The sequence below is a fragment of the Macrobrachium nipponense genome, chromosome 25 (genome assembly GCF_015104395.2).
Source record: "Macrobrachium nipponense isolate FS-2020 chromosome 25, ASM1510439v2, whole genome shotgun sequence".
Taxonomy (NCBI): Eukaryota; Metazoa; Arthropoda; class Malacostraca; order Decapoda; family Palaemonidae; genus Macrobrachium; species Macrobrachium nipponense.
The window spans coordinates 36,241,440-36,267,723 of NC_087214.1; the positions used below are offsets into that span (position 1 = coordinate 36,241,440).

The following is a 26,284-nucleotide window of genomic DNA, read 5'->3' on the forward strand; positions in this document are numbered from 1 at the left end:
ATAATGAGAGGTAATGATGCGTTGGGGATGATGAGTGGTTAATTTACCAGGAGGGAAATGCAATGAGGTAATTATATTTAAGTGAGGGTTAGTATTACAATGACTAGGGGTTAGAGGGTTAGTGCTACTGGCAGAGATCAGGCTGGCTACCTTCTCTGGGTAGGTGCCAGGATCATTCTGCAAATGAATGCGACACTGTACCTCGGGCACAGGTGTCAAGGAGAGCATGTGGCTCTTTTGTTAGTATGTTAATGACGTCCCTTCTTCTTCTTCTTCTTATTCCTCCAGGACCTGGCTATACCAGTCCTTGGAGTAGACGGAGGCACCGACTCTGGGGAAAGGCCAGAAACGCCGGCAGGAGCAGAGGCAGTGGTAGCCTGAGGGATTGCGGGAGAACACCCTACTTCGGTATCTGCAGCAACCGTCGTAGAGGTGGAACCTACTGCAGGGGAGGGCCCTCACTCCGGCTGCTGCGGCACCGTCGTGAGGGGGAAAACTCCAGGCTGACTCCTGGTCGGGCAGTTCCTGGTTTTCCAGAGGAGGTACAAAGGTAAGGTCTGCCGGAGGTTCATCCTCGGGCGACAGAGTAAGGATGAAGAAGAAGGAACTAGTGATTGGCCATGGGCTGTGGTAAGCTCCATGCCTGTTGGAGGATCTCCTGTAGGAGGATCCTTGATAAGGTTAGGTGCCGGCGCTAGCTCGGGGCCAGGCGCAGAGGTCAAGTTCGGTGGTGGCTCTACGTCCAGGCTGGACGGAGCTTGGCACTGCTTAGTGCTGCCAAGTGGCACTGGCAGAGAGTTGAGGTCGACTGGACCTGTGACGGGTACTGGAGGTGCAATACCTCTCAGCGTGCCCTTGGAAATGGGAGACAGAGGCTCCTGTCTCTTTTGGAAGGCTAAGCCTTGTGGAAAATGGACAGTGTCCGCTGCACATAACTTGCTAGGGCACCTAGGCCAATTTGTGGAGTGCCCTATTACGTTACAGGTCTTGCAACGGAACTGTGAATGGTCAATCTCCCTCCTTGGTAACGGGGGAGACTGTTGGTGGATGTACTTCCTAGAAGAAGTAGAGTTTCGGTGACTCCTTGCTTTGGAGTGAATTGACATGGGGTTAGGACCCCTAGGCTTTTTGAATTGTGAGGGAGACTTCATGTCTTGCCCTAGGAGGAGGTCGTAACCTCCTGGGATGTAGCTTGCAACTGCAAGAGTACATTCTTTGGAGAAGTGAGGTCTGGTGACCCTCAATTGGACGGTCGGAAGGATCAGTTTAAATGTGATTGATACCTTCAATGGTGATCAATCGACGTCTATAACAACGTTAGCCCTCGGGGAATTCGGTCTTCCCGTATCAGGGAGATTTGAGCGCCAGAGTCGTCGTAGGCTCTGACGTGGCTTGGCTGATAATGGCTTTGGAGGGGTGCGACTGTTATAGGGCCCTTAGCTGGGGGTCCTAGTGAAGAAGGATTGGTGACGGCCATTGCGATGGTAGGAATATTGTGGTTCGCGCACCCTCCATAGTTGGCAGACATGTGACCCTTGCGGCCACAGTCTCGGCAGAACTTGTTCCAGAACCTCTTCCGTGGCACTGGATGATAAGGCCGAGATGGCCCCACAGGTTGCGAATCTGCGGAGTCACCAAGGCTGGCAGTGTGCTCTGGCACAGGTGAAGAGTCCTCTCTGGCAGTGATGTGACGTGGGGAGGTTAAGGAAACCTCCGTTGAATCATCCTCGGAAGCAAGTCCGGGGTTAACTGGTGGGCTTACCTCTTCCAAAAGGGAGGAGGTAGGCGGTAAAAGGGTAAGAGGCTGAGATGGTGCAGAAGAAATTTCTATCTCGGGCACTGGATCAAGACCAGGCTCGCAAATCGAAAGGATGTCAGGCTGACCAGAGACGGCGGGACTAAGAGAGACAGTGGGTGCAGGGCTGGAAGCTGGCAGAGTGGCTTGAGCTAGGATACTCTCCTTACGGGCCTTCTCCCGCTTGATGTCGAGTTCCTTCTCCTTGAGAGCGAGCTCATGCTTTCGCTCCTCTTCCCTTGCCTTCCTTTCTGCTTCTCTGGCTTTCCTCTCTGCTTCTCTTTCTTCTCTCTCTGCTTCTCTGGCTTTCTCCTCTGCTTCTCTTTCTTCCTTTTCTTGCAGGCGCACAGCAGCCTGCTGCGCCTTTATCCACTGGTAAACAAGTGCTGTCCAGTGGTAACCGGCCTCTTTGCCCAGAGTTATGAGGGCTCTGAGCTTCTCTAGCTCTCTGGCAAAGAAGTCGCGGGAAGCAGGGAAGTCATTTCCCTTAGGCTGCAGTGGAGGCTTGGATGAAAGAAATCTTAAAGGACTGGGTGCTCTGTGGCACTTTGGGGAGTGGCACCTTCTGATGAGGCGGACAAATCAAATGGAGTGTGCGGCGCACGTCACACTACGGGCGTTCCCAACTTGGGAGACGTTGGAATGGGCTACCTGTAGGACCAATACAGGTGCACGGCACTTATGAGGAGGCGTTCCTTGGTTCAGTGATCCAAAATGGTGGATACTCTATAATGAATGAGCGTTCCGTAGGACGGACACGCAGGTATAGGGCTACCTGTACGTCTGTACAGGTGCGCGGCACTTATGAGGAGGCGTTCCTTGGGCAGCACTAGTAGTGCTGGTATTGCGGCACTTTGGGAGGCGTTCCCTTAGGATGGTCCGAAAGATCACTGATCCTCGTACACGGACATTAATGAATTGGGCGTTCCGTAAGGACGGACACGCAGGTTTGTCAGCACTTAGGGCTGGTATTGCGGCACTTCTGGGAGGCGTTCCCTTGTTGAGTGTTCCGAAGGATCACTGACCCTTGTACACGGACATTAATGAATTGGGCGTTCCGTAAGGCCGGACACGCAGGTTTGTCAGCACTTAGGGCTGGTATTGCGGCACTTCTGGGAGGCGTTCCTTGTTGAGTGTGCCGAAGGATCAACTGACCTGTACTTGGTACACGGAACACTAATTATTTGGGCGTTTCGTAAGGACGGAATGGACACGCCAGGTTTAAGGCTACCTGTACGGCCTGTACATGGTGCAATGGCACTTATGGAGGCTGTAGCCCACTTGGTTGTGTCCCGGACACTACATGCAGTATACTTAAATATACTGAAGTGAAATGGCACTGCTCATGGCAGAGGGTAATAGTGGAGAGAAAGTAAAAGGTGGGAGTACTTCAGCAGCCAGTCGATGGACAGTGTCAAGAATTAGTGGCACTGTAAAATGGTAAGACCTGACGTGCACTGGTGGTGGCCAGTCCTAAACTGGTAACGACTTCCCTGTCTGGAAGTAATGAATTTGCGTGGCACACTGTGCGAATTGTGCTTGCGGTATACGCAAGTCTTTCGTGATAAAGAAAATGAAAAGACCACTCGGGCAACGACAGGTAATGATAATTGAAAATGCTCAGTCCCTCGCTGAAGTACTCGGTAAATGAAATAAATAAATGTTTGCAAACTGCAATGGACACATGCGCGTACGTATCACGCTGTGTAAATGAAAGACACAAGAGACTAACATAATGTTAATTCGGCATGCTATAATTAATGGTAAGATGTAGTACTCTTGGCTTCGTGAATACTGGGTTCTGGTTCTCTCTCTCTCTTTCTCTCTCTCGGAGAGGGTGAAAAATGATATATGAATGAACTCCCTTATATTTGAATTGAACTACTAATGTTCGTTTTTAATATGACGCAACTTGCGTTAAATTATCTACTTACGTTAACGTTTTTTGTGAAAGAATTGCTTTGGATAACGTTTTATGAAAAATGGTGAACGATTTTTACGTTACTATTAGCGGCTCGCGCTTATGAAATGATTTGCGTTTCAATATGAATTTTACAAAGACGCGTTTTACGTTAACAATTCTTGCAAGTGACTCTACTTTTAAGATTTACGTTAACTTTGACGTAAGGACAAGTGAAAAATTACGGTAAGGATTTGAAAACGATGTTAGCAAACAATTGTAAATGAGGTTACCGTTAAGTGAAATGAAATTTTCGCTCAGCGCCTTGGCGAGTGAGCGATGGAGGTGGAAACGTGAGGCGAGAAGAGCGGGGTTAGCACCACGGTGTTGCTAGCATTGATGGCGAATCAGCTGATTCTCTGTAAATGCGAAGGTTATTTACAACACGAACTTTTAGTTTCTTATTAAAGGCGAATTACGTTAATTTTCTCTGGCAGAACGGATAGATACTAGTACCGAGATCGATATTATTTACGTTAAAACTTTGAGACTTACGTAACTTTGCTTAAATTGTTTAGGTAATGTTTAAAGGGATAAAAAACATGGCTGCCGCTGTGAGCGGAAAACGAAAGCTGGTTGAGACCGCGCAGGCGCGAAAATGCTCTAAGCTGAATTAGCTGAGAGGTAAACGGTTACCAACACTTGGAATGAAAACTAAGTTAAAAATGGATACCCTAACATATCACAGACAAAAGAATTGTACACTTCTTTTGCCGTAACTATTAGTAAAACACTCCTAACTAGCTAGGCTTTTCAAACACAGCAATAAAACCCTGGCAAAGCACTTCCCAGTTTTGATCTGGTTCTTTCTGGCATCTATTCTACACACGTGCTCTGTCTCGTCCGACGAGGACAGCACAAAGTAACAGAGAATTCGCGGGGCAAATTGTTTGCTCGCCGCTAAAATAAAGCTCTGGCGCGTTCGCCGTTACAATAATAAGATTTCTACCTACGCTCTTTTAAACACTTCTACCAATAAAAAAATACTTAAACGTACCTTAAGCTAAACATGGTTATAGAATAATCATATTAATGAATGGAATACCTTACCGTGAGTCAGTGTGTCTTCTTTCCCTGCAAGTGTGCTTGATTTACTTTTTGTAAAATAATTTACAGTTTAGTTTTACAAACGGATAACGCGATTTACACGCTTTTTTAAGCAAGCCCGGATTCGATCCTCGGCGAGGTCGACAATTTTACGTATATAGGGCCTTGAGAGAAGCTAGATACGTAAACGGAAGTAATTTAGGGATTTCAAGAGGGAATTGCTTGAACTTACCGTAAACTTTCTTTAGAGGGAAGGTCGCCAGAAAACTCAGCTCGTTACTTTAAAACTATTTATTTACAAAAAAGGCCCGTGCTGGCCTGGAGAAAAGTTAAATGATATTGGCCCCCACGTTGGGGCTTATAGTTCTCATTCAATTCAAGCTGATTTTCATTCACTTGGGTTAATGCACACTTGCGGGCAGAGACGGCACGTGACTCATGGAATCTGGAAAAGAATCCCAGATTAAACGAGATAAAAGGAAAAATGACTTCTTGCTTTGATTAAGGCTGATTAATTCTCTAACATTGGGGAAGGTAAACCTCGAATGGTTCACTGAGTATGCACGAAAACTAGGTCTTTAACAAGTCACAAACGGGGAGCACGTGGCCCGATGAGGACAAAGGGCTTCTGATGTAGAAGGGGTGGGTAAAAATGAGAATTGAAAATGAATTTAGCAAGAGTCGTATGGTAGTTAAAAGGTGCTGGGTTGAAGTTTACACTTTCAGACGTACCTTTATGCAATATTCTGTGTATCCTTGTAGAAGAATGCGGCCTGACCTCTGTTCAGGTCTGGGGTTCGTGTCCACCAGCACGACGTGGGTAGGCCTAATTTTGGGAGGCTGGCAATTTGACCTCTGTCCGAGATCACGTCTCGCGGCCGACTGAGAGCGATACTGCTTGGTTTCGAATCACGGGGGCTTCCAAAAACCGCCTCGAGCATTGCCTGAAAGGTGGTAAACACAACGCCAGCAAATTGGGAAGGAAAATAGGTCTTATTGTAGAAGTCCCTAAAACCATCTCGAAGCCTAGCTACTCTTGTGACCTGCCTCTCTTACCCTAAGCTTCCGTCAGACCGGAAATATCAGTCCTACGGCATACCCACTCTCCCAACAACAGTCGCTTCAGAAGGCATGGCTGCGACTTTTATAATTAAATATAACTAAAACTCTGCTGGGAAGGCGAGGCGTTCTATAGACGTAGCAATATATATATATATATGCAAATCATTATTATTACTATCATTATAATTATTATTATCATTATTACTCTTACCAATCTTCAGAAGTCAACAACAATGATACAAATAAAAAATATTATAGCAAAAAAAAATAAAGGCGTGATCCGACCTACAGCTTACTCGAGGCATGCACTAAAATCTAGGGTCAGACAACGCGTCGTTTCCCCAATGGAAATTAAAATGAATACACTGCATTTTATTAGAAAATAATAGTTTTTTTTTTTTGCTGTTAATATTAACAATAATTTATTTCTTAACTTTCGCCCTAATAAATAAATCATAAATATCTTGAACTAGAATTCCTGAATTTATTAACTCAAAGCAAAACACCTTTTTCAGACCTTTATAGGCCTTTCCTAACCCCCTTAACAACATCAAAGTAATTTGTAAGCTTACTCCCCGAGCAATCGAAAAAAAATATATAACTCGACAGCTTTTAACAGTAGCATTATGCAACTACATCCTTCACCTACAAGAGACGGAGAGATACTGAGGATTATAGCGGTATTGTTTTAGTAGAAACTTTCCCGCCGGAGACATCGCACGATATCTGTCGTGACTCACGAAAAAAATGCCTTTTTGAATTCGTTTTTTATCGTTTCGCGTCGATTTTGGGCAATTTTTCGACCCAATGGTACCAGAGCGGAAGTGTTTTGTTTCTTTATTATTCATATACCTGCGAATGACGTGGTTTTATTCGATTTTATTCGACAATATCGACAGAGACATTACTTTTTTAGTGACTGTGTACACCAATTAGCCTAGTGTACGATGGCTGACGTGATTCTCTGTAAAAAAATAATTGAATTTTTTTATTCGTTTTGCGTCGATTTTGACACTTTCTCGACCTGTTGGCGTTTGATCCTAATAGTTCGTTAGTTTATTATTGACATACAGTCGAATTAGAACGAGCATCAATCACAATTATTCTACAATATCGACATAAAATGACACAGACGCTACAAGACGCATATTAATTTCGCGTTCCTCAACCTCGCGCGAAAGAAAATTTCTCTCAAATATAATAGTTTTTATACATTTTGCCGTCGATTTCGGCACTTTTTCGACCCACTGGCCTTCGACCTCAACACTCCTTATGTATTGAGGAATGAACGTCGAATAGACGCCGGAATGATTCGTCATTATCGACAGAAACATTATATTCTTTGATGTGAGTGTGCACACAAATTAATCTCGTGTTGCCATCGGCTGGTCATCGATTTTCCCCGAGGTGATGGAAGAAGTCTAGAGAGACTTATTACTAATTCATTTTAGTACGCTTCAGTTCTCGGTAGAGATAAAACCCACGCGTCCGGTGTTAGATAGAGGTCTGATAATGGCGAGGAAAGAGAGAGAGAGAGAGAGATATCTTAATGGCGGAGAAAGAGAGAGAGAGAGAGAGGAATTGATGAGAGAGACATTGAGGGGAAGATAATTATGTATATATATATATATATATATATATATATATATATATATATATATATATTATATATATATTAAGGAGAGAGAGATAAAAAAATTGAGGAGAGAGAGAGAGAGAGAGAGAGAGAGAGAGAAAAAAATTGAGGAGAGGAGAGAGAGAGAGAGAGAGAGAGAGAGAGAGAGAGAGAGATTGGGGGTTTTTAAGATCTGATGGCGGACGGAAAAACGTTAGGTCTACGTCCACCTGAACGCAAGATTAAGAGAGAGAGAGAAAAAAAATAAGCTCATGACTGTTAATTGTTACGGAAAAACGTTAGGTCTAAGTGCGCCTGAACACAAGATTACAGGAAAAAAGCTTATGACATTATCATTACGGAAAAACGTTAGGTCTAAGTCCACCTGAACGCAAGATTAAAAAAAAAGCTAATGACTGTTCACAATTACGGAAAAACGTTCAGTCTACGACCACCTGAACGCAAGATTAAAAAAAAAGAAAGATAAGATAATGGCAAGAGTGGGGACGAAACAAACACCTGATAACGCTGACGTCACGAAACGGGAAAAAGTTATGCTTGCGTGCATTTGAACGAAGCCATCCAGCGAAGACCTTGACACCTGCTCACCATTATGTCATTAACGAGAGGAGCGCCACTGTTAATTAAAGCTTATCGGCGAATGCAATAAAGCACTTTGCAAGCGGTTAGCGAACATAATTCCGCCCGCAAGCACACGAACCAAGGCGATAACGCCTGATTAGTATACCAACTGAACGCGGCCGTCTCCACTTTGAAGAAGGCACTCACACGAGAGAGGAGAGACGAGACGACAATTTTCAGGTTCAGTTACCCGTTGGCCATCGGAGTGTAAGGTTTGTGTCGCTCTGAACTGCAAATGACACGTGCAAGGATATATTATTAAAAATCGTCGCTGTGACGTCATTCGCTGTAAGTTATATAACGTCGGTTGCGTTACTGAAGAAGCGTCGTTATATCCGTCACGTTCTGTCGATGAAACGTCTTGATGACAAAGAATTAGCCGGGAGTAGGCCTATATAGCAATTAACCTCAAGTCTATATTCCACTTAAATGGCTACGTTATTTATTATACTAATTCCTTTCGTAAACATTAATAATAACCATTTATTAACATTAACGATAAACAAAAATTTGACGTTAAAACATCCGTCGAAACATTCATTGGAATTATATAAAAGCAACAGTACTTAATGATTATTATCGTACCGGTCGCGGTTGTCATAACACCTCGACCGGAAGTTGCTAATTTGCCAATTTCCGGCCATTGAAGTTTTTCCAGTGTTTTATTATTAGTTTTTATTTTTATTTTATTATATTTTAATTTGGTTTTATTAAAAGTTTACATTCGGTTCGGTTTGGTTTGGTTGATGGTCGGTCTGAATAATCTGTTTTGCCGTTATTTTTGGTTATATTATAAATAGGCTTTAATTGTATGGGGATATATATATATATATATATATATATATATATATATATATATATATATATATATATATATATATATATATATATATATATAATAATATATAATATATATATATATATATATATGTATATAATGTGTGTGTATGTATGTATGTGTCCCTATGCATAAATTTAAGGAGTTACCTTTCGTCATGTCTCTCATTTGAACGAGACGTTTTTTTTTTTTTTTTTTTTTTTTTTTGTTTTTTTTTTTTTTTTTTTTTTTTAATGCTATTATCTGTAATGTTTCTTCCAGTAGGTCGAAGATATGGCATCGGTAGAGGTATAGTACCCCTGATTGATAGTCAAATGCTGTGGGTTGGTCCCTGTTGTGGATTTTGGAATATTATAGGGTATTACCTTTTATATATATATATATATATATATATATATATATATATTATATATATATATTCTTCTGAATTTTATGCTTGTGGGAGAATCTCTCTCTCTCTCTCTCTCTCTCTCTCTCTCTCTCTCTCTCTCTCTCTCTCATAAACATATTATTTCTCTCTCTCATTCATTAACAATTTTCTCTCTCTCTCTCTCTCCGCTGTCTATCTCTTTTTCTCTCATTAATAATTTCTCTCTCTCTCTCTCTCTCTCTCTCTCTCTCTCTCCCGGACGCTATACTATAGACGAATTCTTCTTCTTCCGTCCATTCTAAATGAGTTCAGCCTTTTATCCAACCTAACGAATATAGACAGAGATAATACCGTCACTGACTCACTAAACCAAACAATGGCTCCAAACTTGGTTTGCATATCACAAACCACATCCTCCTTCGAAAATGCTGAATCAGCCAAATAGAGAGAGAGAGAGAGAGAGAGAGAGAGAGAGAGAGAGAGAGAGAGAGAGAGAGAACTTTGAAAACAGACACGATTTAAGGTCTTTGTAATCTATCTATATATATATATATATATATATATCTATATATATAATATATATAGATATATATATAATATATATATATATATATAAGCGAAATACCACAGGAAAATGATAGTCAGAAGTCCAAGCACTTTCGTCTTTACTAAGACATTGTCAAGGAATGAAATACAATTGGAGACATTCGCTCCTTGACAATCATACTATAATAGGCGTAATGTCTGTCTGTCTGTCATTCAATCACGGCCAAACGGCTGGTCAGATGGGCATGAAACTTGGCAGGGTTATGGTGGGGACCCCTAAGATGGTTTGTAATGGGGTTTCATCCAACCTACCCCCCTCCTTTGTAGGGGGTGGGGGTGAGAAGGGATTCCCTGAAACGGAGCTATTTCTGGCTGTGAAACGAGGCTGGTTATTCCTGTAGACTTAGTTACTTTACGATTTTTCATACATAATTTCTGTACAACTTCCCCGGAGAAAGTCTCGAATATTTCAGCTCGGACACAATAGAAGATGAAAATTATCATCAATATCCGCAAGATTTTTTGAATAACTTAAATCCATCGGGACTGCCAGTGCACAAAATAACGTTGAAGAAGTACTGCCGGTAATGTTGCTTCAGAATTTCGATCCTGCCAATGGACATTGCAATGGAACGAGGTACACCGTTATGGAGCTAAACTCCCACATCATCGAAGCAGTGATAGCAACAGCCCCTCACACCGGCAAACGTCTGTTCATCCCCCGAATTCCTCTGATGCCTTCGGACAACCAGTTTCCGTACCAGTTACGGCGCAGGCAGTTTCCCATCAACCTGGCCTTCTCATTCACTGCAAACAAGTCGCAGGGCCAGACTTTGGATCGTGTTGGTGTGTTTCTGCCGTCACCCATGTTCATGCATGGCCAACTGTATGTAGCGATGAGCAGAGCAAATGACTCTGCCAACTTGAAATTTAGTTGTGGTCAAACTGATAATATTGTGTACAAAGAGGTTCTGTAGTAGGTATGTATAAAAATCGCCCTTATTTTAATATTGCTGAACAAATAGTACTATAAAAAAATATTCTTTTTCAAACTTCTGCACCCGTATTTTATCACCCATCGTAGATGGGTCAGTTTACTTGTCTTAGTAAAGACGAAAGCGCTTGGATTCCTGACTATCATTTTCCTGTGGTATTCGCTTATTTAATGAAGTCACGTGCATCTACTGTGATTTTTTAAGCTATATATTATTATATATAATAATATCTATATATATATATATATATATATATATATATAATTTATAGAGACTTCAAATCGTGTCTGTTTTCAAAGTTCTTACCAATTTGAAATCAATAAGTGATTGAATAATACTATATTTTTGGTGTGGCCATTTCTATGATCTGTTTAACCAGATCAACCTCTCTCTCTCTCTCTCTCTCTCTCTCTCAAGATTTGACTTTGTTTGCATATCACAGCAAAGTGGTAGTTACACCAGACGAATTGCGTAAAAAATATATATATGTGACCTGACTCAAGTCAATCAATCTTGATGAATCACATCAGCCCCTGGTGTCTGTGGCGTCCAGGAATCTTCCAGATTCTTCCAGTAAATTCCAGAATCTTCCAGTTGTAGCACTTGAATAAATCATTGCCCCAAACGTAAACACATCTTTTGATAGCATCGATTTCATAGCGTCTTCAGCAGGTTTCTTCCGGTTAAAGTCGACATTGGGGGGAGGAGTTGCTTGTGCATTCCGACAAAGCGTAGCTCCGTGTTAGTGCCTACGGTGCACCGGTAGCGTGGTGATTTGTCTGAATGTCAATTCGTCATAATGACAGTTCGTCAAAATGAATGGTGTATCATATTGGCCAGTTTTTAGGGCGCGCACTTCAATCACGGGGGCTTCATCATCAAAGTTGTTATAGAGAAGTGGCAAATGCATTTTCTAAATCAAACAAATACAAGCCCTTGCATTTGCATCTCCTGCAGATGTATACATACGTTCGCTTTTTAACAACTTCGTACTGTCGCTAGACTTACAGACTGATGAAAAATCCTGAACGATTTTGAGTTTTACTTTGAAGCGACTTGGCTATAGTGGTAATTCAGAGAGGAAAAAGAAGGAGGAGACCTACTTTTGATATTGGACATGTGGGGTCGGTCAGGGAAATAACTTGCAAAGAACAAACAATTCAATAAATTCAATAAACGGGTTTTAGTGCGGAGTCCTACAGTAACGAAGCTTTTTAAGGAAGGAGCAAGCAAGCAATGAACTCCAAGTTGAGCAAGCAAGCATGGGAATAGATATTTTTAAGAAAAAACGGGAGATATAACAGTCAATGAACTTCTGAAAAAATATTTATGAGTTAAATTTCTTTAAAAGCAATCGCCCATAACTTCTAAAATTCCTGCCTGGTAATTAAATTTGAAATTATCGCTCTTCATTACTTTTTTAGCTTTACGACTTCTGAAAAAATGCTGTTAAGATATAATTGTTTTATTTAGTATTTTTAAATAAACCTTTTAGATGACTTAGACATTTTACCTACTATCAATGACTAGATACTGTTTCAAACTACCTAAGGAGTTAAGACAGAGAAAGAGAAAATAGTGAGACAGAGTATGTGTGTGTGTGTGTAAAAGTGTGTGTATGCAAGTATATATATAAAGGTATAAGCCACGAATGGAAAAATAAACAACGGAGTTTCTGCTAGATCTTTCGACTCGACGTCCTTTACTCAGCCGATAAACTGACTTACATGAGGAATTTACAGTACAGGAAAGGTCGTATAACTGACAGATAGGGATTATAAGGAGATTAGTACCTAGAATCTGGCTCGCCTGGAAGATGAGTAACCTTTCCAAACAAGCATAAACATGGGTACAATTTAAAAACAAAAAAATTTAATAGCCAGGTACCATCGATTAAGTTTACTCTAGAATTGGAAAAAGACAATTGCCTCCCTTTCTTAGATGTTTTGATACATAGAGAACCATTTCAATGTAAATTCAGTATTTATAGGAAACCAACCAACAACTTAACTTATGTTCATTTCTATTCAGGCCACCATCTTAACATCAAAATATTAATTCTTTTCTTCTATGTTTTTACGAGCATTGCGCATTGTCAGTCCCCAATATTTGGATCAAGAAATTGAATACATAAGAAAAATAGGGAAAGATTTGTTATCCTTCACATATATTAGATATTTGTTATAATAAAGCCCACAAAAAGTTTTATAGTATAAGTAACACGGAGAAAGAAAATTCTAAGAACATTCTCAGTTTACCTTATTTTAACGGATTTGAAACCATTAAATCATTGTTAAAAGCCTTTAATGTCAACCTTGCTTTTTCTTATAACAACACACTAAAAGGAATGTTAATAAAAACGGCCCCAGGGAAAGAAAGCAACAACATAATATATAAAATTTCATGTATGGACTGCCCCTCTTTTTATCTCGGACAGTCGAGCAAGGGCTTAGAAGTAAGATTAAACCCTCATAAATATTCTGTAAAGACTAGGCAAACATCAAATGCAATATGCATTCATTTAAGTGAAAACAACTACCGGATAAATTGGATTGGTAGTTCAGTAATTGCTAGATCAAAAGATGTCTTATCACGAAATCTTTTAGAATCTGCCATAATACAACTTACTCCCCATTGTAATTTTAATATTAGTCCTGACCTGTTTCATTTAGACCCTTGTATTTGTAACATGTTTAAGAATGACCTCAAAGATATAATTACAGACTTAAATAAAAATTAGTTGCCTTAGAGATATCTTCGTTGTATATGTATGTTTAATATGTTTTGTGAATAAGTTTTTGTTTACCGAAGATCTGAATTGGTCAGCTGTCGCCCTGTATAATCTTTTAATTGTCTTGTCCCTGTGTCTGAGCAGTGGGACTTAATTTTTTTGTTTTTAAATTGTACCCATGTTTATGCTTGTTTGGAAAGGTTACTCATTTTCCAGGTGTGCCGGATTCTAGGTACTAATCCCCTTATTATCCCTATCTGTCAGTTATACTAGTACCTTTCCTGTACTGTAAATTCCTCATGTAAGGACGTCGAGTCGAAAGATCTTGCAGAAACTCCATCGTTTATTTTTCCTTCGTGGCTTATACCTTTATTTTTAGATTTATCACGTTCCAAACTTTCGTGATTCAGTTATAGATACACACACACACACACACACATATGTGTATATATATATATATATATATATATATATATATATATATATATATATATATTATATATATACACCATTCATTTCGACGAATTGTTTCTACCAATTGTTTGCATTTCCTCAACTCTCTACTATTATTCATTTTTAGACCTAAAAATAAGAACAAAAGCAATGAAAATAGCAATAGAAATAATAAAGATTGTCAAAATTTTAAAAATGATGATTATAGAAATGATCTTGTGATTGACAGGTGTCCAAGAGAGTCAGGTGTGGCCCTAATCTTTTGTGATTGACAGGTGTACAAGAGACTCAGGTGTAGTATTAATCCCTTGACTAACAGGTGTCCAAGAGACTCGTGTGTGGTCCTAATCCCTTGACTGACAGGTGTCAAACGGGGGCATCGAAGCACAAAGTCGTGCCTCTGCCAAATTAGGGAGACACCCCCTCACCCACCCTCCCCCTTCCTCCAGCCCTCCCTTACGTAAACAGTGACGTCACTTATGTAAACAAATGAACGTCACAGGTCCCGTCGATAGCTTGGGCAAACAGCCTCATGTATAGGGAGTCGTTATTGCAGCCTTCCAATAATGGCCCCTCTGCAATAATGATGATACGAGAGACTTCTTATAGTGGATTATGGGTTTGCCTGCCATAGTTGGTGAATCCCTAAGCAGTCTCCAAAGAACCTAGGGGATTACCTGGTACTTGGTAAATCCCTCGTCAGTTTATGGAGAAATTGAGGATTAACCGGTACAGTTTCAAATGAAAAAGCATTTAGTAAATCATTCAGTAGTTGAAGGAGATCTTTGGGATTACCTGGTACTTGATAAATCCCTCAGCAGTTTTAGAACAACTAGGGGATTATCTGGTACTTGATGAATCCCTCGGCAATTTCAGAACATCTTGGGGGATTACCTGGTACTTGATGAATCCATCAGCAGTCTCAAAAGAACCTGGGGATTACCTGGTGCTTGATAAATCTCTCGGCATTTTCAGAAGAACTTGGGGGGATTACCTGGTACTTGATAAATCTCTCAGCAGTTTCAAATTTAAAAGTACATGATAAATCTCTCAGCATTTTCAGAAGAACTTGGGGGGATTACCTGGTACTTGATAAATCCCTCAGGAGTTGAGAAGGACCTTGAGGATTACCTGGTACTGCATAAATCCCTTCTGGCGGAGCCCAGTAACCACAGCCATCTGCATAATTGCTACACTCTTCATTTGAGACCTGATTATAACTGCGTGCTTGTGGGTTCGTGTGTGTGTGTGTGTGTGCAAGCAAGCAAGCAAGCAAGCACTGATTTTATTAATTTTTAATTCACAGAAGGGATCTCTCTCTCTCTCTCTCTCTCTCTCTCTCTCTCTGTTTCTTATATATGTATATTATATATATTGATAGGTCAGCATTACCCGTCCATTACTTGTCCGGACCAAGGGTCAATATATTGGCATATTTTTTTTCTCACTTAAGCGAATTTACTGTCGATAAAAAAGTGGATTTTTATTTCTTTTATGCAACAGCTTCGCTCGATCGTTGATCAGCTGTTTTTTTTATTTTTTATTTTTATTTTTTACTTTCTTTTGCAGCTGACGGTCACAATGTCAGCTATCGATATCTTGCAGATCAAGGAACGCCTGTATATTATTATATCTAATATATTATCTATATATATATATATATATTATATATATATCTATATATATGATATATATATATATATATATATATATATTATTATATTATATTATATACAGGGTGGGCCAAAAGTAGCCTCACAGTTACTTCATGAACTGTTTCTCATTCGAAGTACTCTTCAATAGAAAATTAATACTGTGCCATTAATACTTGCTACTTATTTTTATCCTTATCATGTCACTCATTCTTAAATATGCCACTTATGCGTTTAATAAAAATAAATAAATGTACTGCGTATTACCTGTTTTAACTGTGTAGGCTACTTTTGGCCCACCCTGTATATATATATATATATATATATATATATATATATATATATATATATTATACAGAGACAGACAGACATCACCAATATAATTTCATATCCAAGCAAGTCCAAATTACCTTTTGACTATTTCAATGTAATTCTTGATTGGGCGAGAGTGAATTACGTTTTTATTATGCCCTCTTGTGATTTATGCGTTCCTTATATCGGGGAGAGAGAGAGAGAGAGAGAGAGAGAGAGAGAGAATTATACCAAGATCACCTGTAGTCAATAACTGGCCCCGCCCACCTGATTGGGGGAGGGAGGGGGGGGGTCAGATGGGGCAGGCACCCATCCCCCTCCCCCCCCCCCCCCCCACGAAATTTCAGCATAGTGTGACCTTTGACCTACGTCCCTACCATCCACCTCACCCTACCTTACACACTTCTCCCTCCTCCCAAGTCCCTCTGTTTCTCTCTTTCAAATTATGATAGGAGTTTCCATGACATACTTGATAAGGGATTGATGTTACGTGGCTGCGCTCTCTCTCTCTCTCTCTCTCTCTCTCTCTCTCTCTCTCTCTCTCTCTCTCTCTCGTCTCACGTTATGGAAATAAATACAAAGATTGGGATAACATTTTCGTAAGTGATGACATAAGGGTAAATACGGAGATATTATATAAAATATTAGAGAAAATAGTGGATAAATATATACCGAGGAAGAAAAGTAAACATCGGTCATGCATACCAAGAGACAGAAGGATCTTCTTCCAGAAAATCAGAAAGTGGAAAAAAGGTTTTGCAAAAGAAAAAAAATGCATGGAAAGTGATGGAACTAAAAAGTAAGATAGAAAATGCAGAACAAAAGATTATACAATCAAAAGAAAATGAAAAACGGGACCCTAGTAAATATCAAGCAAAACCCCAAACTATTATGCTTGTACGCGAAAAAGATGAATAAAAGAAGAATAGAAATAGGATTGAAGGGAGATTAACGAATGAAAAAAAAGGAAATATGCAACATATTGGCAGAACGATATAAGAGAGAATTCACCCCTAGAATTGATAATGAAGATAATGATATAGAAGTAAGGGACGAAAATAGTGAATATTTAGCTGACATAGATATTAATGAAGCTGATATTGTGCAAGCTATTAATGAAATTGAAAATGGAGCTGCTGCAGGTCCTGATGGTGTCCCTGCTATTTTGTTAAAGAAAGTAGTTCATTCTATCGCAAAGCCACTTGCAATATTATTAAGACAAAGTGTAGATACAGGCAAGATTTATGATGAGCACAAATTAGCATATATTACTCCTACTTTCAAAAGTGGATCAAGACTAGAGGCAAGTAATTATAGGCCTGTGAGTCTAACATCACATATTATGAAAGTGTATGAAAGGGAAACGAAGAAAAATATTATGAAACATTTAATTAAAAAATATGTTTAATATAGGAACAACATGGTTTCGTACCTGGAAAAAGTACCCAACCCAACTGTTAGTCCACCGTGAGACATATACAAAAATATGAAAAGCGGAAATGAAACAGATGTGGTTTATCTAGACTTTGCAAAAGCTTTGACAAGTAGACCATAATATATTAGCGAAGAAAATTAGAAAACATAATATAGTGGATAAAGTAGGAAGATGGTTAAAAGAATTTTTACACAACAGAAAACAGATAGTTATTGCAAACGATGAGAAATTGGATGAAGCTAAGGTAATATCCGGTGTGCCACAAGGTACAGTGTTAGCTGCATTTGTTATTATGATTGCAGACATAGACAGTAATGTTAAGGACTCAGTAGTGAGTAGTTTCGTCGATGACACAAGAATAAGTAGAGAAATTACTTGTGATGAAGATAGGAACGCTCTACAAAGAGACCTTAACTAAGTATATGATTGGGCGGGGGTAAATAGGATGGTATTTAACTCTGATAAATTTGAATCAATAAATTATGGAGACAGAGAAGGAAAGCTATATGCATATAGGGGACCTAATAATGAGACAATCACAAATAAGGAAGCAGTTAAAGACCTTGGTGTGATGATGAATAGGAACATGTTATGCAATGATCAAATAGCAATTCTATTGGCAAAATGTAAAGCAAAAATGGGAATGTTGTTACGGCACTTCAAAACAAGAAAAGCTGAACACATGATTATGCTTTATAAAACATATGTTCGTAGTCCACTTGAATATTGCAATATGATATGGTACCCACACTATCAAAAGGATATTGCACAAATAGAGTGTACAAAGGTCCTTTACAGCTAGAATAGAAGAATTTAAGGATCTTGACTACTGGGAAAGACTACAATCCTTAAAATTATATAGTCTAGAAAGGAGAAGAGAACGCTACATGATAATTCGGGCATGGAAACAGATAGAAGGAATTGCCGAAAACATCATGGAGCTAAAAATATCAGAACGAGCAAGCAGAGGTAGATTAATAGTGCCCAAAAACTATACAGGAAAAAATAAGGAAAGCACACAGAACATTAATCCACTACGCACCAGCATCGATAATGCAGCGTCTATTCAATGCGTTGCCAGCTCATCTGAGGAATATATCAGGAGTGAGCGTAGATCATGTGTTTAAGAATAAGCTCGACAAATATCTAAGCTGCATCCCAGACCATCCAAGATTGGAAGATGCAAAATATACCGGAAGATGTACTAGCAACTCTCTGGTAGACATTAGAGGTGCCTCACACTGAGGGACCTGGGGCAACCCGAACAAGACATAAGGTCTGTAAGGTCTCTCTCTCTCTCTCTCTCTCTCTCTCTCTCTCTAATAATAATAATAATAATAATAATAGTAATAATAATAATAATAATGGTACTAATCATCTTGATTCACCCACAGGTCCTAATGACTGACGCCCATCCTGCTGAGGGCGCCGCCGGTGACAGAATCTTGTTGTGGGCTGTGAGGAAGTAAGCGACGATCTCAAGACGATCCTAAGACGATCTCCTGACGATCTAAAGACGATCTTCCGACAATCTCCTGCGAATTCCTGACGATCTGAAGACGATCTCCCAAGACGATCTTACGACGATCTCAAGACGATCTTCCGACGATCTCGAGACGATCTTCCGACGATCTCGAGACGATCTCCTGCGAATTCCTGACGTTAGCTTCCCCGGATGAGGAAGGGATCGCAGATGAACGGAAAGGCGATGGACAAGATGGAGAACAAGAAGCTGGCTTGGTCCAGGGCGGCTCTGGGAGACGATCCGGAAGAGGAGGACCTCTCTGACGAAAGGAAAGGCGCCCTTTGTTGCTGCAGGTCTACTTCCGGTTGTGGTCCCTCCTGCTCCATATTTTGGAAGTAAGTTGGAGAGAGAGAGAGAGAGAGAGAGAGAGAGAGATTCCAACGTTTAATGATTATCGAAATACGTTCGTCATTCACGCTTTTATTTTTGCCACTTTTTAAAGTATTGAGTTATTGCCTACCTGATGGCGTGTGAGGAGCACTGTAGATACACATTATATTTGCAGAGGTATTTTGACTCCATATGATAATAATGATAATAATAATAATAGTCACGTGGCAGATAATGAGATAAGATATCTTGGATGACCCAAATTATACAGGTGTGTGATTCTGGCCCGGCTGGTCACGTCATAAGATAATTTTTGGGCGGCGTTTGGGTAAGGGTGTAATGATCCCTGTGTATGATATGGGGCTATGGGGATTTTGTGTATGTATGTATGTATATATATGTGTGTGTGTGCATAGGTGTGTGTGTGTCTGTTTAGAATAACGTAAGATAATTTTTTTTGGGGGGCGCTTGGGTAAGGGTGTAATGATCCCTGTGTATGATATGGGGCTATGGGGATTTTGTGTGTCTATGTATGTATATATATTGTGTGTGTGTGTGCATATGTGTGTATATCTGTGTAGAATAACGTAAGATAATTTTTTTTTTTTAGGGGGGGGGGGGGGGGCGCTTGGGAAGGGTGTAATGATCCCTGTGTATGATATGGGCTATGGGGATTTTGTGTTTGTATGTATGTATATTGTGTGTGTGTGTGTGTGCGTAGGTGGTGTGTATGTCTGTATATCTGTGTAGAATAAGAAATATACGAGATACACAAAGGTTTAGCGGAAAATTACTCAATGCGACAAAGACAGAACTGGTGTGTTTTGCATTTATTTATCAAAGAGGGAGCCCTTTGTAACCTACTATAGGCCTACCAGTGCACGAAGCGCTTCAGTGGCGTGATCTGTATGGTCTTGGCCTGCCACCTCGGTGACCGCGAGTTAGATTCTAAGGCATTCCATTGAGGAGTCAGAGATGTGTATTTCTTTTGATAGAGGTTCACTCTCGGACGGGGTTCGGAAGTCACGTATAAAGCCGTTCCCAATCTTATCACCAGAGAGATTCCGGGAGGTTCGTATTGCGTCCCTGAATTAATGATGATTGGTCGGTTTGTTTACGTGGGGGCATTCGTTTGCGAATGAAGGATAGAAAATACTATTTGTGTTATTATTATTATTACTAGCAAACATACGTACGCAGAAATTATGTAAAAGATTCGTAAAGTAACTATACTCTGTTTTTTTCCATCTGTCCATCCGCCTGTGGTGTTTTTGTATGGTAACACTGCGTCCCGGGCTTTAGATAGTTACATTCAGCTTACATTCAACGATTATAATAATATCCTATTTCGAATATTAACGGTGTAATTCGCATACAGTAAATTATTAAAACACTTTTCAGTTGCAAATGTACACCCAGATATTCTTTTATTTTCCTAAAACTTACACATAGCGTAACTATCTGAAGCCCGGGACGCAGTGTTACCATACAAAAACACCACAGGCGGATGGACAGTTGTAAAAAAAAAAAAACAGAGTATAAGTCTACGGGTGTTACCATCCTCGTTTCAAGGGCAGAACCAGCTCCGTTTCAGAGAATCCCTTTTCACCCCTACCCCCATCAGAGGGGGAAGAGGGGAGGTAGGATGAAACTCCATTATAAACCATCTTAGTTGTCCCCACTATAACCCTGTCAAGTTTCATGCACGTCGGACCAACCGTTTGGCCGTGATTGAATGACAGATTATTCAGAAGATGGCGTTCATTTGAACGGAATAATAGAAGGTAATAACGGGAAATACATGAAGAGGTGGTGATAATGTACTACGAAAAGAAAAATAAGATAAATTACCATATTAATAAATAGATAAAAGTGGAAGAAGGTGATCAGATAATTACAAACCACTTGAACATATCCTTCTCAACGAAGGCAGATTAATAAAATGAATAGATAGCTTACTCGGGACGTGTGCAAGATTTTACCCTCGCCTACAAGTTGTAAATGTTACGTCCCTGGCTTTTAATGTGATTTAAAACGTGCTCAAATCTATGGTCAAATAGAGCCTTGTTTCGGCAGCGAAAATGAAAATGAATACCCTTTATATTGTTAGAAATAATTCTTCTGTGCTGTTTAACGTAAACATTATTTATATTTTATTTTTTCGTTCAAATGAATAAATAATAAATATTCTACCCTAAAATTCCTGTACGTTTAACTCGATGCGAAACCCCTTTTTCTGACCTTTCCAATCCCCCAACAAGAACTAGAACAACAACAAAATAGCACATTACCTACTTTTTACATTTTAATTTTTTATAAATAATTCATAAATATCTCCTCCTTAAATTCCTGTACGCTAGCAAAGTAGTTTGTAAGGCTTACTCCCCAAGCTAGCGAAAGTAGAAAGAGAAGGATTGAAAACACACGGAGGACAAAGTTCCTCCTCTCCAAAGACCAAAGTCGAAGACCTCCATTAATTCCAGTTCACGTTGCAGGTACGTCTTTGGGCGCGCCTTCAAGATGTCCATGTACGTCCTAGACATCGTGACAGACGTCTCCGTGGCTGTGGCTGACTACAGGAGAGGTGAGAGAGAGAGAGAGAGAGAGAGAGAGAGAGAGATAGAGAGTTTTACAAGAATTTACAAGGATTAGGATGTCTCAAAGTCTTATTAGTCCATCCCAAGAGGAGACATCGGGTGCTCACTTATCTCTAGGAGAGAGAGAGAGAGAGAGAGAGAGAGAGAGAGAGAGAGAGAGAGAGAGCATAAAATTCAAACGCAATATTGCACTGATAAAAGTGAGGTAATCTCAGCGCAGTAAACATTCCCCAAAGATAAAGTGATAATGGAACCCCATTTTCGTGGTAGGGGAATCTCTCTCTCTCTCTCTCTCATGCAGTTGGTTAACAATTAGGTACAAAACCTACTGAGAGAGAGAGAGAGAGAGAGAGAGAGAGAGAGAGAGAGAGAGAGAGAGAGAGAGAGAGTTTTACAAGAATTTACAAGGATTAGGATGTCTCAAAGTCTTATTAGTCCATCCCAAGAGGAGACATCGTGTGCTCACTTATCTCTAGGAGATAGAGAGGAGAGAGAGAGAGAGGAGGAGGAGAGAGAGAGACGAGGAGAGAAGACAGCGTGAGGAGATGAGAGAGAGAGAGAAGAGAGAGACCCATAAAATTCAAACGCCCAAATTATTGACCACTGAATAAAAAGGTGAGGTAACTCCAGTCGCGTAGTGAAACATTCCCCAAGAAATAAAAGTGATAATGGAAACCCCATTTTTCGTGGTAGGGGGAATTCTCTCTCTCTCTCTCTCTTCTCATGCAGTTGGTTAACAATTAGGTACAAAAACCTACTGAGAGAGAGAGAGAGAGGGGAAGAGAGAGACGACGAGAGAGAGAGAGAGAGAATATTATACCAGCCACCCCAAGTAGATCAATGCTCCTTGAACCCCAAGAAAGGCCTTGACAATAAACAAACAAAAACACACACAAACAAACACGAACGAACAACAACAATCAAACAAACATGCAAACAAACAAACAAACAAACACACAAACAACCAAACAAACAAGCAGACGCACGAGAATGAACGTGACATATTGGTGGTAGCGTGTCAGGACTCTCTTAGCCCTCTGACTATTAAAGTGTGGTTTGTTTACGTCAAGGCTGTGGGGAGAGAGAGAGAGAGAGAGAGAGAGAGAGAGAGAGAGAGAGAGAGAGAGAGAGAGAGAATATATATATATCGTTGTAAGTGAGGGTAATTGCAGTTTAATTAGGGTTACACACGTGAGAATATATATGTAAGCGGATATAGTAGAGAGAGAGAGAGAGAGAGAGAGAGAGAGAGAGCGCCAAGTAAATGCAGATATATATATATATATATAATATATATATATATATATATATATATAAATATATATAATATATATATATATATGTATTATATATATGGTGTATATATATATATAATATATATAATATTATATATTATATATATATATATATATTATCAATGCAGAGAGAGAGAGAGAGAGAGAGAGAGAGAGAGAGACCCAAATCAATGCTGAGAGAGAGAGAGAGAGAGATCAATGCAGAGAGAAAGAGAGAAGGAGAGAAGATGGAACTCTCAGAATAAAAGATACAAATGGAATATAGGATGGTGTGAGATGGAATGACTGACCTAGGTGTGCAAGGTATACACCTGAGCGATGGAAAAGTTCCAGCTCGTTGGAAGCCGAGAATAATTTCTCCCTTGTATGCTATGAAGAGAAAATTAAATATATCTAAATAAGAGTCATACAGATGAGACAAGGTTGACCCAGGTGTGTCAGGTATACCTGAGTGATGGAAAAATTCCCTAGTTATCCGTTCTATATTCGTACAATTTCCTGCAATATTTTTTTTTATTTTTAATCGAATTTAATACTTTTTTTTAGCATTTTGCAATATTTTTCGTGATTTTTCATAGCCAGATTTAAAGCATAATGGAAGAAAAGATAAAGAGAAGGGGGTGTTTTTTTTTATCTTAGGAATGAATCAGTGAGATACTTGACGCTTAGGTACTAGATCTTGAATGCGTGGTTCAATGCCAGAGAATGCACAGCGTTAGAACCCGTGAACATTCAGCCTGGTTCTGTATTTGGTCTTCAGAGCGACGAGTTTGGAAATTGCAGCCTCACAGAAGTACATGAAGTGTAAAGCTGCCTTTTCCCTCGCTCGTTGCTCTCAAGACTAAATACAGATGCAGCGCCTCAGTGGCGTGGTTGGTATGGTCTTGGATGTGCGCCACCTCAGTGGCCGCGCGAGTTCGATTCTTGATCATTCCATTGAGGAGTGAGAGATGTGGGTATTTCTGGTGATAGAAGTTCACTCTCGACGTGGTTCGTAAGTCACGTGTAAAGCCGTTGGTCCCGTTGCTGAATAACCATTACTGGTTCCATGCAACGTAAAAACACCATACAAACAAACAAACAAACATACAGAAGTTGAGGAGGATTTTAACTGTACACTCTCTGGCACTCAACGGCGCATTAAAGACCTGGTAGCGTGGATCCGAACATCCGTAGGATCTGAACGAGTCTAACTAGAGTGGTAGACTATAGAAAACTAATGCTATAAAAGTGATACCTTAGCATTTCTTCATAAACTAATGAATATGAGTTACTCAATCTTGTCAAGAGAATAATGTATGTCATTAAGGAAGTTTTATTTTTATCCTATGGCTTGCGGCGAATTGCCGAGCCCTCCCCGGTTGAGAACCAAATTCCGATCACCCTTGAACAAGTGTCTAAAGATAAAGAGCTGACTAACTAGCAAGTACACCAAGTGCCAACTATAGCCATGACCTGGCACTCAGCCTTCTGCAGCAATCACACCCAAAGCATGAAAAGGGGCGTGACTAGCCTCCCCTTCCCCCTCTGGGGAGGACTCGAGAACTAATAATAATCTCAAATGTCTCTTATTATGTCAAGTAACTTTAAATTGCTGTAATGTTATTGTTCCCGCAGGAGATTTGGCCTTCGCCGCCATAACCCTGGCCCTAGTCTTCACTCCCGGGTTTCTGTTCGCCCTCTTCGCCTTCACGCAGGTCCTCTACAACACGACGGGGCTTCTGACGTGCATCAAGGCGCCCTTCTGGCTTCTCGTCTTTCCGGTGCTGCCTCTTTGGCCGGTCGTCAGGTAAGGAGTGTATGGAGGTGTTCAAGGGAGTAGTCTTCGATAGAGGGTTTCGCTCGCTCGCTTCTGCGTTGTACAAGATTGGTTCGTTCGTATCGGCGTCTGGTAGTATTTGGTACGTTGGTTCACTCGTACAGGTATCTGGTAGATTTCTCCATTCATATAGGTATCAGGTAATACTTTGGTAGACTGGGTCATTCATACAGGTGTCTGGTAGGTTATAATAACTGAGCAGTATTATGAAAAAAACTTTCAGCCACTGTAGTCCCAAGATAAAGCCCCATTCGAGGCCTGATAGATATCCAGTGTGCGCGTGACCATTCTGCTGAGCCTTTTAGCAGCAGCCAATGCCTGGCTCCCCTGTGTCCCACATGGGTGGAAAGAGTAGCTGCTAGTCTTACGTCCCGGTCATCGTGGTCATCAATGACCTTTTCAGCTCACTGATGAGGCGAAGGGAGGAAGGTAGCAGCAGGGTGTGCGCTAAAGATATTAGAAGTACGACTGAAGAAACTGCTGAGCCAAATCTCCGTAACGGCAGAGAAGTGTGATGCAGAATGTGAATGAAAGTGACAAAAGATTGAAGTGGTTTTAGATGGACTGTTTGCCGAGCATTTTCCGTACGTTATTCTCAACGCTGAATGAGCTCTAGGGTCCCAGCGCTTGACCTTTGGGCAAAATCTTATACCGTATTCTTCAAGGTGAGTGGCGCATTGTATATGGAGACTTTTGACACTAGATTTTGAACTATTTAGGATATAGGTTTACGTTTAAATAGAGCGAGAGATAATTCATTTATTTTTTTGCTGAAAAAACAACATAACATAAAAAACAATAATCAATAAATCAATACAGCAAAAACAAAAGCGTTTTCTTGCTGAATAGATATATATATATATATAATATATATATATATATATATATATATATATATATATGTATATAATATATTAATATATATATATATAGATATATATATATATATATATAATATATATGATATATATATATATATATATAATATATAGAATGGGCTACTGAGTCGAGTCATCAATTCTGGGGGGTCGATACAGATGCACAGACATAGGCGAGACATAAATCAAAAGACAGAAAGAGCTGTCAGTTCAAAGGGATAGCGGAGAAACAAAGAGAAAGAGAGAGAGAGAGTATTGATGTGTTCCCGGCTTAATCTTATATTCTGCCATTTTTTTTTACGGACCAGTGGTCCTCGCCCTCGGTGCGAGGCTTTTGTCACCATAAAAGCGAGGAGAGAGAGAGAGAGAGATTCCCTCACTCACTTT

General features: G+C 40.1%; 1 protein-coding gene across 1 annotated transcript in view; it reads left to right on the top strand.

Annotated features, from left to right (window-relative positions):
* The first annotated feature begins 8,262 nt into the window (after positions 1-8,262).
* Positions 8,263-26,284, top strand: part of LOC135199369 (uncharacterized) — a 36,095-nt gene continuing 18,073 nt past the window's right edge. The window contains exons 1-4 of the mRNA XM_064227346.1: positions 8,263-8,409; positions 18,848-19,313; positions 21,804-21,892; positions 24,818-24,989. Of these exons, the coding sequence (XP_064083416.1) occupies positions 19,129-19,313; positions 21,804-21,892; positions 24,818-24,989 (446 nt within the window). The 5' untranslated portion in view covers positions 8,263-8,409; positions 18,848-19,128. The remainder of the gene's footprint in view (positions 8,410-18,847; positions 19,314-21,803; positions 21,893-24,817; positions 24,990-26,284) is intronic.